General features: G+C 38.0%; 1 protein-coding gene across 1 annotated transcript; it reads right to left on the minus strand.

Moving 5' to 3' along the window:
• Nucleotides 1–1,363: 1,363 nt before the first annotated feature.
• On the minus strand, nucleotides 1,364–17,384 carry LTA4H (leukotriene A4 hydrolase). The gene is made up of 19 exons (XM_075749115.1): nucleotides 17,073–17,384; nucleotides 15,815–15,945; nucleotides 13,615–13,735; nucleotides 13,045–13,113; nucleotides 12,415–12,519; nucleotides 10,049–10,101; nucleotides 9,389–9,461; nucleotides 8,939–9,079; nucleotides 8,686–8,709; nucleotides 7,610–7,680; nucleotides 7,385–7,496; nucleotides 6,283–6,427; nucleotides 6,098–6,201; nucleotides 5,652–5,722; nucleotides 5,035–5,089; nucleotides 4,079–4,174; nucleotides 3,491–3,573; nucleotides 2,210–2,314; nucleotides 1,364–1,886 (listed from the first exon to the last, which is right to left on the minus strand). The coding sequence occupies exons 1-19, from the start codon at nucleotides 17,223–17,225 to the stop codon at nucleotides 1,766–1,768; spliced, it is 1,833 nt and encodes a 610-aa protein (XP_075605230.1). The 5' UTR covers nucleotides 17,226–17,384; the 3' UTR covers nucleotides 1,364–1,765.
• Nucleotides 17,385–17,522: the final 138 nt, after the last annotated feature.

A 17,522-nucleotide genomic window follows, 5' to 3' on the forward strand; every position in this document is an offset into this window, starting at 1 on the left:
AGAACTGCTTACATTTCTAACCTGAAAAATTGTTTTCAGTAAGTTTTCCAGCAGAAGTTATCACTCATTCAGAGTAGCAGCAAGAAAACAACGAACGGCTCGTTAGGTCCTTAACACAAGAAAGCCCACAAGTTCTTTACACACACAAAGAAACTACACTGTTTTAGTTCCAAAAGCAGCCAGTATCTTATTGTGTTTATTAAAAACTGAGTGGCACAACATTTGTAGAAAGAATTTAAACTGATTTTGATCCTCGGTCACCTAGGAGTTAATTTTTCTATCGCTTTTATTTAGTAGGTTAAAGTTGAATGGAAGAAGTTGGGATGCCTTGAATTAATCAAATCCAACAAGGTATGTTCACGCCTTACTTTACATTACAGCTGCTAGTGTGAAAAGGGGAATCTCCTGGTAAAGTACCCAACTTGGTCCATCTGAAAGCTTATACTGACCAAAACTCAGATCAGAAAGAAATTGATTGACAGACTGTTGACTCCCACTCTACATGCTCTTATTAAATCCAAGCCTTTTGCCATGACCTATATTGGTATCTTCCTCCTCTAAAAAGGGCACTTTTTTTTTTTTCTCCCTTTGTTACTCCTCCACATGGGGTTACCTCTGTGTCAACAGATTTAATTTATGCTGACCATTTCCACCACAAGCAGCTCTTCTCAAAGTCACTTCAAAAACCCACCTGCAGATGGCAGCATTCACAACAGCTTCACCTAAACCATCCACTCCCAGTGAAGTGCTGCAGCACTTACAGGAAACACAGCCAGCCCTCCGTTGCTTTTTTTACCTTATTTCAAAGTTGTTATACTAGTGTAAGGGATAGTGCCCACAATTGGTTAAAAAATGGAAATATTAAAAAAAAAAATTCAAAGGGGGGAAAGAAAGATTTGGGCTTTAGTCCCCCCTGCAATAATTGTAAGTTTAGAAAATATATAGTGGGTTGAAATAATTTAAATAAAGCTTAGCAAGATATTAAATCTGAAGTTCGGTAAAAATCCCAGGTTTGCTAAAAAAAAAACCTCCAAAACCAAAACGAAACCAAAAACCCCCAGAAAACAATGACGTATTAGCGCACACCATAGCATCCAATATGAATAACCAAGTGAAACCCTCATATTGTGATAAATGTGAAGAACTGACCAACACAATACAGCCATGACAAATAGGGCTAGATGGACGTTCTGCTCCAACACTAGAAGGCTGTGATCCTCTCAGACCCCGAAGAAAAAATTTCTCCCACAATGCTGTGATCCTCTCAGACCCGTAAGAAAAATTTCTTCCACAACAAAGAAGATTAAATAAACCAAAACTATTATTTCAAAGGTTTTCATACAGATCACTACACAGACAAGTAGACAATGAAAAGATTTATTTTTTTATTCTTCAGGTACTTTAAGTTTCAACTACGTTGCTATGAAAAAGCTGTGCACAAAGAGCCACACCATTCACCAGTTAATTTTCATGTTTTTAAATTCCATGACTGACAAATGACATCTTAGATCAGCTTTTTCGTGTGTTCTAAAAATTGCTGGTAATAAAACCATTCTCCCAGTTCCAGAGATTTAGCAATTTTGCTGTTTTACTTGGAGGTGCAAGATAGAGAGTACTGAATTTGATTTGGAAAGTTCATTTGAAGCTAAATTACTACCAAAGCAGCAGAGTGTTCTATGGCATAGCCAAGCATGCGTATCAGCAGTTTGTGGAATCAGTCTCTTCTTTCAGCAATAAGAAAATTTCAAAGAAATGAGTAAATTTGTCACTGATCCTGGTTCAAGTCTTTACCCACAAGCATGGAAGTGACAGGGTGCATAGAGGCTCTATGCTCCAGAAATGTCTTGACAGCCAGATCTCTGTACTTGTCAAAACTATAAAGGTCCCTGTAAAAGAAAAAAGGGGGGGGAGGGAAGCACAACCATTACAAAATCTATGAGAATACTACAATGGGGATTTTCTCAAGGTTTTACTTTTCCCTTGAAAGCCTCACATTAAGGTGCCCACTGGGAGAGTAAGCTTTCTTCTATTAAAAAAGTCAACAAGTGGAAAGCAACTCTGATGATAAGCTTGTTCACACTATACAGAAAATTCTGTACTATATCACTTTGAAGCATAACAAAGACATGTGCAGTGTTCAGCATTATACATTCCACTACACTAAAAATGCCAATAGCATGAGCTCCTACAATATGGACATTACTTTTACCTGAACAAGGGTCGAGTAAACTTCATCCTGCCCTGATCTGTTGCCATTTTTAGAGCCAGAGGAATAGCTTCTTCCCACTTGGACTTGAGGCAGAGGCGCAGCCATCTGGAAACAAAACAACAACAAAAGAAAATGTACAACTCTATTTTCATTTGCAGCGGTTAGCTAGCTTATAATTCTATTCCCATAAACAGCCTGAGCAGTGCTATGTCATCATGGGAATGAGATTCTAGCTAAGTTCAACATAAAATATTTAGTGTCTGAGTAGCACATTCCAGAAGTGGACTTTTCTATAAAATAAGATTTTTTTTTTTCAAAGTTTCTCCAAAATTGTCTGATTATTTTCCGCCACTATGTATTTCTTCTATATTACAGTAGTGTCCAGTTGCATCACTCCGATTAGAATTAGAGCTGAATTATATAGCACTTGTCACATTTGACCAAGTGATTAAAACCACAACCCAACAATAAAAACCCCAAACAAAACAGCACCAGCAACTGGCATGTGCTTGTTTTATTTTAAAACTAAGAAGAAATTGATCTTGTTACAAGAAGTTGAAATTACACTGTATGTTAGTTAAGGCCGAATAACCATCACTATTGCAAATGTATCCAAGTATGTAACAGTAGCAAAATATGCAATACTTCAAGATATTTGTGAAGATTACTTAGTCCTCAACAATACCTTTTTTAACAAGTGACATGTACACACAACATGTAAATACAAAATAGAAGAAATTAGGTTGGCATAAGAATCAAGCCATTTAGCTAGAAGCATTTCCTACTTGTTTAGGAACTTCCTTTGATATTTACTTTTTTCTGATGAGCCAAAAGCTTCATGATAGTGAGCATTAAAATGTGACAAAAACATCTTCAAGTTGTGTTGGAAAAACCACTGGCATATCAGCAGAACTGATTAGGCAAGTCCAGAAGACCTGTTCCTTACTATATTTTTTGAAAGATTTCTCAGCCACGTTTTGAGTCAGAGGCTGCTATTGTATTATCCAATACCACCCCCAAAATAAACGTTAAAAGGTTCCTTCGCTAGCATGACAGATGAAAATAAAGCACAACTAATCCACTGCTCACTTCCAGTTCTTCTACGAGACTATATTTACCCAATTCTTAAGTAACAACATGCTTTTATATGCATTTACCAAAACCCCACCCAAACCCCTGCACCAGTTACGTACACCAGTATGTCTCAGACCACTTAGGAAGCGGGACAGTTTGTTTTCTGAAAGCATTTAAGATTAGAAAAATGCCCATACTAGAACAAACCTGAATCTTATTTCAGAATTGTTTATAGCGTTGAAGTCGTAGACTTGCTGCATTCGTTGGACATGTGACACTGGAAGAGGAGCCTGAAAAAGGACACTGCATAGTCAGAATAAGCCAGAGGCATGCTTCAAGCCACATACTTCAAAAATAAAACAGGTTCCTTCAAAAAGATCAATGCTACAAAGGAATTAAAAGCTTACTATGACAAATATTTGTATTTGTTTCTTTCACCTTCTCAGAGTATTAGGGAAGTGGCAAGGAATGTATGTTAGCAAGCTCCCACATGAAGTATTTTCATTCCATTTTATTTATAGCTTATTTGGTATAACATCAAATACAGACAAATTCAAGCACCTTATAGTTCTGTTTTTACCTTTCAATCCAAAATACTCTGTATGTTGCTCATTAGCTGAAGAGCCAGACATAATCAGGGAGGCATAGCTGAAGGTTTTAGTAGCTATGTATGGTGACAGTGGGTTATTTTAGCAAAACTTAAAAGAAAATGGACAACTTAATTCCAAAGCACACTTAGGACTCTGTGTCTGCTTTTGTGATACCAGAATCAAGTTATCCCAGGTGTGCATTTACCTCCAGAAGCAACAGTGCCAGGAACTCAATCAACTGATGAGATGACATTTCCTTCAGGTCTGCTGAGCTGAATGAGCCCAAATCACTCTCTTTTGCCTAAAAGAGAATGGTTACTTAAGTTTTTAATAGGCATTCCAAAGTACAATTGGGTGTAAGTTTTTGTTCGGACATCCGCATTTACTATTGAGCCGTTGTACTTAAAAAAATATTCATTTGTATTTGTGCAGGATGTTACAAGAAGGGGAAGGGAGAGACTTAAGCTACTGTCTCATGTTTGGTATTCTTAACTTCTATTTTCACTTGTTTTCTCTCCACTGATCTTTTAATCTCTACTGTCTTCCTCTTAAAGTTAAGTGAAAAATCAAATAGTTTTTCTATAAAAAGTAACATTGAGAAGGAGAAAGTTAAAGATAACATACACATACAGTGAAAAGCAATAGAGCTAACTAAAGAAAGGTATGCTGAATACTCTATCAGTTGTATGAATTTTATGGTCTAAATTATGACAAAATTGTATGGTATTAGTTACTTATTATGATTTATGTATTTCAGTTTTTCATGAGAAATGCATACTAGCTCCAGTATAATGTAGGGGAATTATTGCTAATACAAGATAATCAGTAATGTGGAGATACCTTGGCATTTGTTTTTAAAATCAGGCCATAATATCAGGGTTTCAAAAAGAATATTCTCAGTTTGGTCACTGCATACATATAACAAACAGCTGGCTGTGTGCCTTGTTAAAATGTGTACAGTACTTCACGTACAGAAATCATAGCAAATCCACAGACTCTATGATGAAAGGCTAGTCTATAAAATGCAAAATCCCTGGCAGCCATACTATCGCCATAAATACATTCTTTCTCAGCAAATGATAGATTTCAGAAGAGAATGGCTCACTTCGTGAGAACCAGCTTTTCAAGATACAGACACCTCAGCGCTCTTTAACCACTTACTTTGATCCATCTTTGGCTCAAGGCAACACAAGCATTTGCTAGTGTCATATCATACCTGTCAAATATTAAAAACAAAGGATCACGCTTTGGAAACACAAAAAACTCTTGTAATATTTTTACGAGAATGCTTAGAAATTATTTTCAAATGGCTCCACATTTGTTTGTTGTAGACTCCAACTCAATATTGCAACACAGTTTACAAAAGATGTATTATCACAAAATGTATTTCAGTTTTAGTTAAAGCACTTTGTGCATAGGTGATGCTATCCCTTGATCCCCTACGTGCCTACGATGCTCAGTACTTCTGAGCACACATATGCTTGTACATATATTACAGCTTATAGCTGAAAAGAGCAAACTGTCAGAAAAAAGAAACTTTCCTGGCAGTTTTCAAAGCAAAATGAATTTCCACCAGAATAAAAACTTGAAAAATATTATCAGTGACATTTTTGCCTCCTATATACACATATATCAATTTCTACGCAGTACTAGGACATTTTCTAACAAAACGTTTGTGGGAAGACTTTCACCCTGTTTACAAACTGCTTTATGACCGTTTGGAAAATCATGTGCAATCTGGAGAAGGAAAAGATGAACTATAAAAGAATGCAGCTTACGTAGGCTTCACTGGTGGCATTCCTGGAGCATAAAACCATGAGTTCCAATCAACTTTATCAAGAACATCTACCTACAAAGCAACGTAAATTCTTACTCAATTTTAAATGTCATTTTTAGAGAAATGTATACCCTATGAAAAACAGTTTCGATCTTTTGTTTTGGTTTTTTTTTTAACATCCCTCCAATTACCCTGGAGAATCCTATACAGATTACTTCAAAATAAAATATTCCCTTCTAGGAGAAAAAAACAAAACAACAACAAAAAACCCCCACATCATAATGCACACCCATCTCTGTAAGATGCCAGACTACGTCATATTAAGATCTTGAGATAAAAGAGGAGAAAGATGAAGAACTGATCCTTTAAAGAAGGTAATTCCTGAGCTATGCTGTAGTTTCACATAATGAAAAGATTTCAAGCAATTAGTTTTAAATAGTACCCAACCTTATCCTTGAAGTAGGAGTACAAGAACTTCTTCCAGTCCTCCGTTACTATGCTCTTATAAGCAAACTGCTGAATGTAAGCCTTCAAGAAGCCAATGAAGACATCTAACAGTTAAAAAACAAACTGTTTCAGTGTTTGAAGTTAAAATGGGAAACAATAATGTATAAAGTCTAACTAACACTTACCTGGTCCTCCAAGAAGTTGTTCAAGGTAAAAAAGCAAAGCAAAGCCTTTCTCATACGGAACAGATGAATAGGCATCATCAGGATCTACTTCACTCAGATTAGGGATGAGGTTAGTTACAGGATTTTTATCTCCAAGAGTATTTATCTGTGACAAAACCACAAAAACATATATTCGTCTAGAAAAACCAGCACTCTTGCAAATCACTACTAATCCTATTTATAAAGGTATAATCCATCCAAAACTAAGATGGACTTATTTCAAAGCATTCTTTCTCATTCTTCTTCCTGAAGTTCCAAATCTGCACAAAACATTTACTAAACTTTTTTTCTCATTTTGTTTTATCAGTGTCTGATCACATACCAAAGAAAGAGGTTACCATCAATCACCTTGTGCTCCAGCTGTCTCAAAGCAGCTAATTACTACCATGTCTGTCATAATCACAAGCACCTCATACACTCTCTGTATTTATCCCTTTATTAACAAACTATTTAAACTACATGATTTAAATGGGTGGTATAAAGAATAAAATACAACAAGGAAATATTCACAGTAGACCAGGTAAACTGCATCACCAAACTGAATGAGAAGGCTGGAAATATCACAGGCTCGAAATCTGAAAACTTAAGTTTAACTATGCTACCTAAATGCAAAACTAAACAATCCTTCTAGACAGTAACAGATTAGGAATATGCTAATTACAATGCAGTACACAGGAAAAAAAAAGAAATCAGCTACTTGCATGAGGCATTGGAAATTCTGATGGTCATGCTTGCAGATAATTTTGACAAGCTTTCAGCTGCTTACCACTATGTTAACAGGTAACTTAGCAATTTTGCCATACCCAAAACAACCAAGAGTCTGTAAAGATGTTCATCCTTACAGAACACTTAGTTCAAAAAGCTTTATCTAATCTGAGTATATTCAGCTATTACCTTGGGAAGAGATCACATACCTTGGAATCAAAGTTGTTCATCCTCTAATAAGAAAGTGCTAGGAAAGCTGACTAGACGAGTCTTATTTGTGGGAAACGCGTGAAATCAGCTTTATTTTATTTAGGTATATGCTCAGACATAAAGTTATCACAACTTTAAAAATATTTACCGTATTCTGCAGTTCCCTCCAACCACCTAGAGCTTTAAAGTGCCTGAACTGCTCACCAAACAACCGACCACCAATCCTGCGTTCCAGGTATACAGTGTGTCCCTCATTCAGCCTGGAAATGCATTGATAAAGTCAGCACTGGTAGGATGGCAAAATGAATTTAGTTGGTCTCTTTACAAATTAATTTTAATATATGATTTGCATGGCACTGAACATCACACCTACCAAAAATGCTCCCATGTTTTGTTTGTTACCAAGTTTCCTGTCCAGCTGTGAGAGATTTCATGAGCAATAACCTAAAACACAGAAAACAATGATGGATCTACCATTTAGACTCTGGAAAATGAACATCAAATCCCAACAGAAAGAAAAAAATCCTAATGGGATCTCATTTGCTGCACTACATTCCCAAAGCCAGTCGGCATTCACAACTCTGTAAACTTATCCATATAAATTTTATTTAGAGGACTAACACTATCCTACCAAACCTTCTCCAGAAATAATTTTGAATGTCCAGCCTGCAAGTCATAGAGCCACTCCTCTGGTAGCAGGTGCAGGCACCTGTTTATGAAATCACATCTCAGAATATTAGATCCATGCCAAGTGACAGACTAGTACTACTTTCCCACCTAAGCAACTTCTGCAGTGCTGGGATGTTCTCAAATATCAAACAGGAAGAAAACAGTCACCCCTAGAAGGATAATGATGCATGATACATTAAAAAGTATCCATGTCAAATATTTCAGTATTTTTGGGATAAGACCATCATATTCTTTTTTTTTAGGAGTATATCAATCTAGTAGAAAGACATATGAGATAAAACAGCATCCAGAGTACTCAACTTTCCAGAAAAAAACCGCAGAATTTACTCAAATCGTACTCATTATTTCCACTTTAAAAGAAAACTGTACACAATGTGAGTTCTAGTGCATAGACAGACACATAGAGGAAGACGTTCCCTCCAAATTATTTCAATGACATCAATTCAGTTGTGGTATTTAAACATATCTATACACAGGTCAGGAAAAGAGCTACTGAACAGCTAACTTCAGTCAGCCCCCTATACATACAGGCACCCACGTTATTTTCAGCTGTTCATTATACAGAATAGATATGTCTCCAGTTTTCTACAGTTTACTTAGAACTAAAACTCACTTTGTAAGACTTCTTGAGTTACTGCCTTAACTTTCAATTCCCTCAATGAAAAAGAGACCAAGTTTTCAGGTATCTTTTAAAAAGGAAGTTAAGATACAACTTCAAGTTGTGTTCTACTTGAAGATATGAACCTATTTTGCACTTACATTTGACAGAGATCGATCACCTGCCTGAAAAAAAAAAAAAAAAAAGACAAAAAAAAGACAGTTGTCAGTTCAAGTAAACCTCAAAATATACCACTTAATGCAGTTTCATGTATGATCCCTGACTCCAAAGCGGGCAGGAACAATTACAGTTCTTTCTAGGGGGAAGATTAATCCAATTTGTGGATTAATATCCATGACTTGATGGATAAGCAAGCCCTAAGGAAAAGCTGACTTTTATTGGTGTTATACTTACCAATAGTGTTGGAGTCACAAAAGTAAGACAAGGATTCTCCATTCCACCATAAGGAAAAGAAGGTGGCAACACTAACAAATCATACTGTCCCCATACATAGGGTCCTGCTAAATCTTCTGCTGTTTTCAGCATAGCTTCAGCCTGAAACAAGAATTCACATTAGTTTCTACAAACTACAAAACTACAAACACCGAACAAGCAATAAGCGATGGATTCCATACTTCATTCTCTTTCATCTTGGTACATCTCACGTGCAAAATGAGTACAAGACTGTATCAACACTTATTTTCAGCAGCAGTTTTGTGTTGCAATAGAACAGCAGCATTTTTGGGGGTGGAAGGTAGAGAAAGGAGAGCTACAGATGAACAAAGCACTGAACTACAGCCTGTTCCTTTACCAATACTATGTGAAACAGTCAGTTTACAAAACATTTTTCTGTTAACTACCCACCTCCGCAAATTCATAGGCCGATTTATCCACTAGCTCCTTTTCAGCCCACACCAGCGTCCTTGGGCCAATCTTTCTGTTGAAAGTAAAAATGCCACTAAGAACTGGAAACCAATACAGAGAGCGCATGTTTAACTGTGCTCGTGAGTAACCATGTTCCTGAAGAGCCTTTGTCTCTTTTTCCTCTCCACTGCTAAAGTAAAGCTTTAGAAAACAAAACAAACCACACACATCCACTGTTCAGGACAAATAAATAGGAAACACATTACAGATTTTAAAATATTGTAAAGGCCTAATATAAAAGCATTATTATGGGCTAGATTAACACATGAGCAATGAGGCTGAAGCTGTAATTTCCTGCATTTTGTACATGACAAGGCTTATCTGTTACCCGAGGAAAAAGATATTATTCCCTGAGCTAGAAAAAGCCTTTAGTGGTTCCAATCAATTCCAAACTTTTCATGGTATTTCTTTAACTTACAGCAAAAGTACATTCTATAGAAAAAAATGATGCAAGAGTGAATCAAGATACATGCAGTGTGATACAGGTTCACTGAACCTCTGAGACCTTTTAAATCTAGAAACAAGACAAAGAAACAAAAAAGATAACTCTGAAGATTTATTATAATTATTAATACTTATACTTTGTGCAGATTCACTCACCTGCTTTCTAAAGCTCCAACCACCAAAGCGATCAAGTAGCAAGGTATGGGAACCTAGTGGAGAACATGAGAAAAAAAAGAAATCTTATTTGTAATGTGAGCTATCAACACCACTGATCCAAAGAAAAACAAGGGTATGTAAATAAAGACGCGTGCACATTTCCTCCATAGTTTCCTGCCTTATGTTATAATAAAGGCATTGTTTTTTCTCCCCAAATGATATTATTCCTTTATCTGCAAGAAATACTTGTTTTACAGATATTTCATGCAAAGGCCACAAAATTATAAATACCATCTCTGTTTGAAAAAAAAAATCTGCATATCTAAGAACATATAAAAATGCCACTGCTTTGGTTACTGTTGAAAAGAAAGTCAGTTTTCCATATTCATTCCAGTTCCGTTAAATTTTACGGATGAAGAAGCTAAGAGATACTGCTCAGATAAAGGGCAGTTATATCACACAGAAAGATGCAGAAGACCTTTAATGAATTTAAGTAAACAAGAATATTTATGGATACAAGAGATTCAGCAAAATCAAAAAATAAGTTTTTTATTTCAATGTTTGGAATTAAAATAAATTCTAAATATTTGTTATTTTAATGAAAAAAAATCCAAAGCTACAGTATCTGTATAGAGAAATGCTTTCTCCCAATGCTCTGGAAACAAAAGGGAATAGTACAGCCACCATTGTAAAAGTACCATTTTATCTGACTAAGCAATGTTAAATAAGTAACGCTTTAAATCATAATTACTTGGAGACAACATTTCAGAAAATTTTATTCCACCATTATCCCCATGCTATTTCAATATCATTTATTAAAATACCCTTATCATCACATGTATTTTAATTTTACATATTAACCCACAGAATACATTCTTGAAAAGATTTAAGTCCATTGACTTGTGTTACAGACAAGTTATTAAAAGACTGTCAATATATCCCCACATTTTGATGCCCAATTTACTAATCTGAAATTTTGAAATTACTTCAAATCTCAGTGGCTGCTGGGTTAAAAATTCATTTTTACAGAGCCTGCTCTCCACTACACTTCCTACCAGTCTGGCCATGCAGGAGCAAAAAAATTTCAGCACACACGTACATGCAAGAGTTTGATGCATTTGCCTTTTTCGTCTCAGGAAACACATGCCTTTTCTAACAACTCAGTCTCGTGGTTTTGTACGTTAGGTGATGCGTATGACTTTTTTAATGCATTGTGTTTAATGCAATTGTCTTTTGTGTTTGATTAAACACATGCCTTTTCTAACAAATTAATATAATGGTTTTCTATATTAGAAAGTGTAGTGCAATTTCAATTAGACTACATATTATTCCTTGTACAGGTCCACCAAGCTCATCAACAGTGTATTTCTAGGTAACATGCAGCTCACACAACATACCACATAGAAGCCTGACACACTAGACCAGGAGTGGCAAATGTTTTTGGCTCCACAGAGAAGGCAGAGCACTGCACACTGCTCACAGATATGGGAACAATTTTCTCTCTCTCCTCTTGCCTCTCTCAGGTTTCACACAGCAGCCAAACCAATCCAACAGCTGCTGCAGTCTGGAGTAGGTTCCCCCTCTCCTCCAGTCACACAATTCCATCCCTCCTTGCAGTCATTCAGTCCCTCAACAGCCCAGATCATCTTACTAAAACAATTTCTTTTTTAAACCTATGTTAATTTTATCTGTTTGCTCAGCAAAATGAACTAGACTAACCAAGAGATCCCATAAACATCAGAATTGTAACCCAAAAAGCTGTGAAAACAAAAATGCTAGAAGAGTGAATTGAGACTGCCACTTTAGCAGCAGTGAAATCATTAAACTAGCTGCACCACTTAATAAAACTTCATCCTGAGAACGGTAATCTTTAATTAGCTGGAGATACTTTCCATATAAGCCAAAGTTTTCACCTTTAAAAAATTCTCTGATGCCAGAATTTGCCTGACTTCAAGTTAAAAATTGGTTCCAATGCTCAGCTTCACTGCTAAGATCTTGGTAAGCTTAAAATTTGCAGGGTCTGTTTTCCAAAATTCACTCCCATGTTATTCAAGCCCATGTATTATTTCCCAAGAATCAGTGCAGAGAGAGGGTTTTGACAGTACTGGCTTTGAGTACAGTAAACATTTTCAAAACTTGAATTTGGCTTTTCTGGGAATGCCAAAATGACAGTAAACATCACCAGCACCTACTGGCTGACTTTTCAGGGTTGGAGATTCATAATACTTCATACTTCTACAGTGGCAAAGACTCATCCTAAGTCACATGGTTTACTGATGACATCAAAACCATATCTGAAGTGATTGTGAACTGCACGAGTTAGGAATAAGATCTTAGGCATCTGTTTACTAGCCCGGAGCACTTACGTTCTGACTGAAACGGTATATCTTCCGACTGCAGTCCTCTGGGTCAGGCATCTCTCCATCGCGATGAGCACTCATAAGAGCTACCAACTCTTTAGGAACAGATACCTGAAAGGTTACCCAACTATGAGGAATTCAGTTGGCACACAGGATTATACAATATACTAAAAGCAGCAACAGCAAAAAGAGTAACCCAGATTTGTTCTGTTGTTGAGTCCTCTCTGTCAAGCAGGATACAAGGTGTATAGAAAGTTTTGTTTTACAGGCTAGCAATATTTAATTAACCAGACAGATTACCTCTGACAGAAATTGAAAGTTTCACTTTCTTCAGACTACTGAATTGTAATGTCACATTGCACATCTTGCTTTTTGCTTTCCTACTACAGCACTTTTTTCTCCTTTTTAATTTTGGAAACAAAGATACATGTGAATAAAAAAGAGATCATTTATATATATATAAAAGAAAATAGTAAAGCTGCAGGGAAGATAAGCAGGTTTTGGCTCTTACATTAAGCTAAAAGTCGATATTCTCTGTTTTTATTTTAGCCCACATGCTGGCAGCTACAAAAAAAAAAAAATCACCCATTGTAGTAGTTGTCTTTAGCTAGACACACATGACTTAGGTTCATCTACCTCTGCATAGTAGGTTAGTTTCACAGCAGGTGTGTCTTGGCACGGAAAGATGGCTCTGCAGTGGGTGGCCTAGAAAGGGGAGGAAAAAAAAAAGTTAAACCATAACAATCTTTCTAATGCAGAGGACTAGAAATAAATCAAACAAATATACTACATCGGAAATCTATGCTGCTCCTCCAGAGAATTCATTATCTACAAACCAATACTTCCTATCACTTATAGCTTATAGTAGTTTTCATAGAAATTAAGGGTTTTCTGAAAGAAATAACAGTAGGTAAGACAGATCAATAACCACATATATTGATTGCAAAGGACTGCATGTTCTTCAACAAGAATACCGTAGAGGGTAAAGCAATTCTGGAATTATTAAATTGCAAACATATAATAAAACCCCAGCAATGTCCTGACTTATTTTCATTTAGGACCTTTGACACACACAATGAGAAATTATGGGCTACTGTACTTTCCCCTACCAGCCTTCCTCTCCAAATCTTTGGAAATCAGGGGGAATTACAGTGGTATGTAAAGAACAAGGTTAAAAAACAAAAAAAAAAAAGTAATCCACTCAACCTGACACTGGCTGAAGAGAAATGGGTGTTTCTTTCCAGAAGTTTGCTCTGGACTAAACCATTGGAGAGCTGAAGACTTTGGAGAGCTTTCAAAAGAGATTTCGACAACGGCTTCTTGTCCCCTGTGTAACAAAGAACATATCAGACTGTTTTGACACAATTCCTGATCACTGCTGAAATTCCTCTACAAAGATTTCTGGGAAATAAATCTGCAGCACTGTCTCAAAAGCTTTAACAATAAGAACTAATAGCATATTAAAAAACACCTTTTCTCTTTCAATTATGATAGTAAAAATTAGCTGGTTTATTTCAATTTTAATGTCCCAAGACACACTTCTATTATTGTTTTTACTAACCAGAAGCTTTTCCTCTCCTCAAGTAGAACATGGACTTTTTTCTTTAAACCATTTGGACCAACTACATACATATAATTTTGTCACAACTATCCACCATTGTACACTTAAGTATAAAAAACCCACTGCAATAAGCAAACAAAAAAGTGTATAAAGCCTATATAAGTACATACATGCCTCAATAACATAGGATTTGTGTATTCTGTAAATTAAAAGTTTAGATTTTGCAGCTGATGTTATGTATGATCCTTAAGCAGAAAAAAAAACCCCAACTGAAAATAGTAATTACTGGAACACCCTATTAACAGTAGCATTGACAAGAAAAATAAAAGCATTCAAATGTTATTCAGAGTTTCAGAACTGGTGTAAAGTAAAAACTAACACTTCTGTACAAGACAGGTACCAGTTTGTTAACAACAGAACACACACAAACCTGACACTTTCATACTCTTATTTTTTAAAAACGTATCATAACCATCACGGACACCAAAAGCACACCAGAAGTACTTGCTTCTGTTATTGGAAAGTTTCAAGTTATATGTGCAACTCTCTGCAATTAACAATCGAACCATAAATCAGAACGAACTTCAGCTAGACACTAGATGCGCTGACCAGGTATATGTATATCTGGTTTATAACCAGTATTCCAAAGTACGTATTTAACAAGAAAAGAGAAAATAATTTGTATTAGCATAAGGCACATTGCTTACTGAACAGACAGGCTTTCTGTTGTAACTCCGACCCTTTCCTATCACTGTTTTATTGATATTTACATGGGGGACTATATCTCACACAAGATTATAAATTCTTACGATCACAACTCATTAACTTCCTCTTTGTACCTTTTTTTTCTTACAAGGAAATCTAGCAATAAAAAAAAAAAAAGCTGAAAGTCAAACAAAGAAACAGGCCTATATTTCTGCTGTGGCCAGTTTGTTCAAGTACTTAATTTGATCAGCTTCATATCAGATTATAAGTGTTTCCCCAGAAGGGAAGCTATTGCATGGCATTCCTTTCTCTTCCGCATTATGTGTGTTTCTAAATTGCACTAATTCAGAGAAAAACAACAAAAAATAATTAGAAACCAGACCTGAGTTTGCAGAGGTAGCAACCAGTTTTGGAAACAAACCAGTAAGACGCAACTTTGTATACAATTTTGTTCAAACAAGGAAACCTCCTTACACAATCACAGCTTTCAGGTTTGGCATGTGAGATACCACAGAGTCAAAACATACAAAGCAAATTGCCAAAAAATGTATTCTAATTTCACAACAACTTTTTAATTCATGCAACTTCAGAGGTAGATTATAGTTAGTTCATTCTCCATCACACTGTCAAAACTCAAGTTCCAGTTTTTAAGGACTTGGGCTTAGCATAGTCAGTATAATAAAACTTTTTATTATTTGAAAAGATGTTTCTATCTAATCATAGTGGTAACCTGCAGTTCTACAGAAATGCAGGATCAGCCCTTGCATAAAAGAAAGGCAAACAGGTTCTTGTAAGTCTATATGTGCCATACTGTAGCAATTGTGAACATGACAAAATTCAGGTAGTTGAATCAGAAAGAATATTGCCAATGAGAAGCATTGGAAAAACCGTGTGCATTACACATCATTTCGCTACTTCACAAAGTAATTTTGTACATGACATAAGACTTGGGGACAGATACAAAGACTCCCAAAGTTTTGGCTATCTAAATATTAAACTCATCTACAAGATCATACCAAATAAACGGAACACTCTAATTTATAGGTCTCTGCAAGCTTTACACGAAGACCCTACAGGCAGACAAGCAGCTTATACAGTGCATTTTGGAAGCCACCTAAAGGAACAGGCAAGAGTGTGTACCTTCTTAGTTCAAAAGGAAGTGTGATTTCCAGGGGAGTTCCCTTGAAATTGTGCTTTTCTCCGAAAACAAATTTTGCATCCTGTCCATTTACAGTCACTTTAAATACCTGTAGGTCTTTTGTATCCAAGACCTGTGATGAAGCAAACATTACATACTTGTTAAATAGTGTAATAATTAACAGAGCACTCGTCAAATCTTAAGCACAAGTCTCTCTGAAGGAAAAAGTATTTACTAAGTAAAACCAGAAAATCTGAGTAACTATGGTGAGTATTGGGAACCAGAATTTAAGAGACCAACACTGAACTTACAAAACTGGAGGGGGGAAAAGAAAATCAACTTCTGACTACAAAAGTGTGACCAGGAGTTTACTAAGTAAACTACAAAGGTAAATGACTTCACAGTGCTGCTATGAAATGAAGAGAATGATAGAAAAACCCCTGCCAAAACTTCCATCCTTGAACTAGCCACTATGAATCAAGACTTTCATGCAACAGGAGATTAATGAAATAATACAGAACTCCCACACGTAGCATGAGTGAAGTTTTACTTTTCATTATTAACAGGATATTTTTTTTTCCTAAAAAATAAGCGCCGATCACAAAAGGATTTTATGGAGCCAGCATGAAAAAAAGCCCACAACCCCCAAACTTCACTTCGCATATAAAGCAAAGCTAAACTGGTTTGTACGTTTACTTGCGTTGCTAACCGATAAAGCAGCTGGCATAACAAACCACACACGTGAAAAAGCCACAAGCGTAGTTTTCCAATGCTTTATTGCCATCTTTTCGGCAACAGGCTCTTCGCCATTTTAACGGGAGAATACACATTCCTACCCTTCCCTTGCACGACGCGCCGGCTCTAGGCGCGACAAGCGGGTGCCCAGGGCCGCCCAAGGGCGGCAAGGCGCTGGTAACCCGCGGGTGAGGGGTACGCTCGGGTCGCAGGCGAGTCCGACCAGCGCGGAGGCTCCAGCCGAGCGGGCGGCAGGGGTGGAGGAGCTTTAGGGCGAGGCGGCCGCCGGCGGCGGCTGCAGCGAGAGGGAGGGAAAGAAGGAGCGGGTCGATGGCCGGCCGAGGGGAAGGACGGGGGAGACAGCTGAGGGGAGGCGACGCCGAGGTTGGAGACGGGGCGCCCCCGAGCACAGCCGCCGGCACCTCACCGCTGCCCCTCGGCCGAGGGCTCCGCGATCGCCCCTGACAAGCTACGGGCAGCGCGGGGGTCGCGCCTCCACCTCCCGCCCAGCCCGCCCGTCGTTACCAGGCAACGCAGCGCCTCGCGCTCGGCGCGCGTGGTGAAGGCCGCCGTGCCCCGCAGCGCCTGCGCGCCGAAGTCCGCGCGGCAGCGCAGGTAGAGGTGTCGCGTGAGGCAGCAGGAGGGCGAAGCGAAGGAACACGGATCCACCGCCGCCATCGCTCGCACGTTGTCTGTCCCGAGCCGCGCGGCCGCGGGCAACGCCGCGGCCGCTCCGCCCAGCGCGAGGGAGGGGGGGTTCCCGCGCGCCGGCCCCTGGGAGGTGTAGTTCCGCCCTCCGCGGGAAGGGCCAAGGCAGCGCGCGGAGGACTACAACCCCCGTGGTGCATTGCGGTAGGAGGCGGGGCCGGGCCCGCCGGGAAGCGTGATTGGCAGTGAGGGACGGGAGGCGGGGCAGCGGCGGGTTGTGACTGTGCAGAAACTATCTGGTGCCTGCTGGAAAAAACGCTACTGTAC

This window comes from Balearica regulorum, chromosome 1 (genome assembly GCF_011004875.1).
Source record: "Balearica regulorum gibbericeps isolate bBalReg1 chromosome 1, bBalReg1.pri, whole genome shotgun sequence".
NCBI classification, from domain to species: Eukaryota; Metazoa; Chordata; class Aves; order Gruiformes; family Gruidae; genus Balearica; species Balearica regulorum.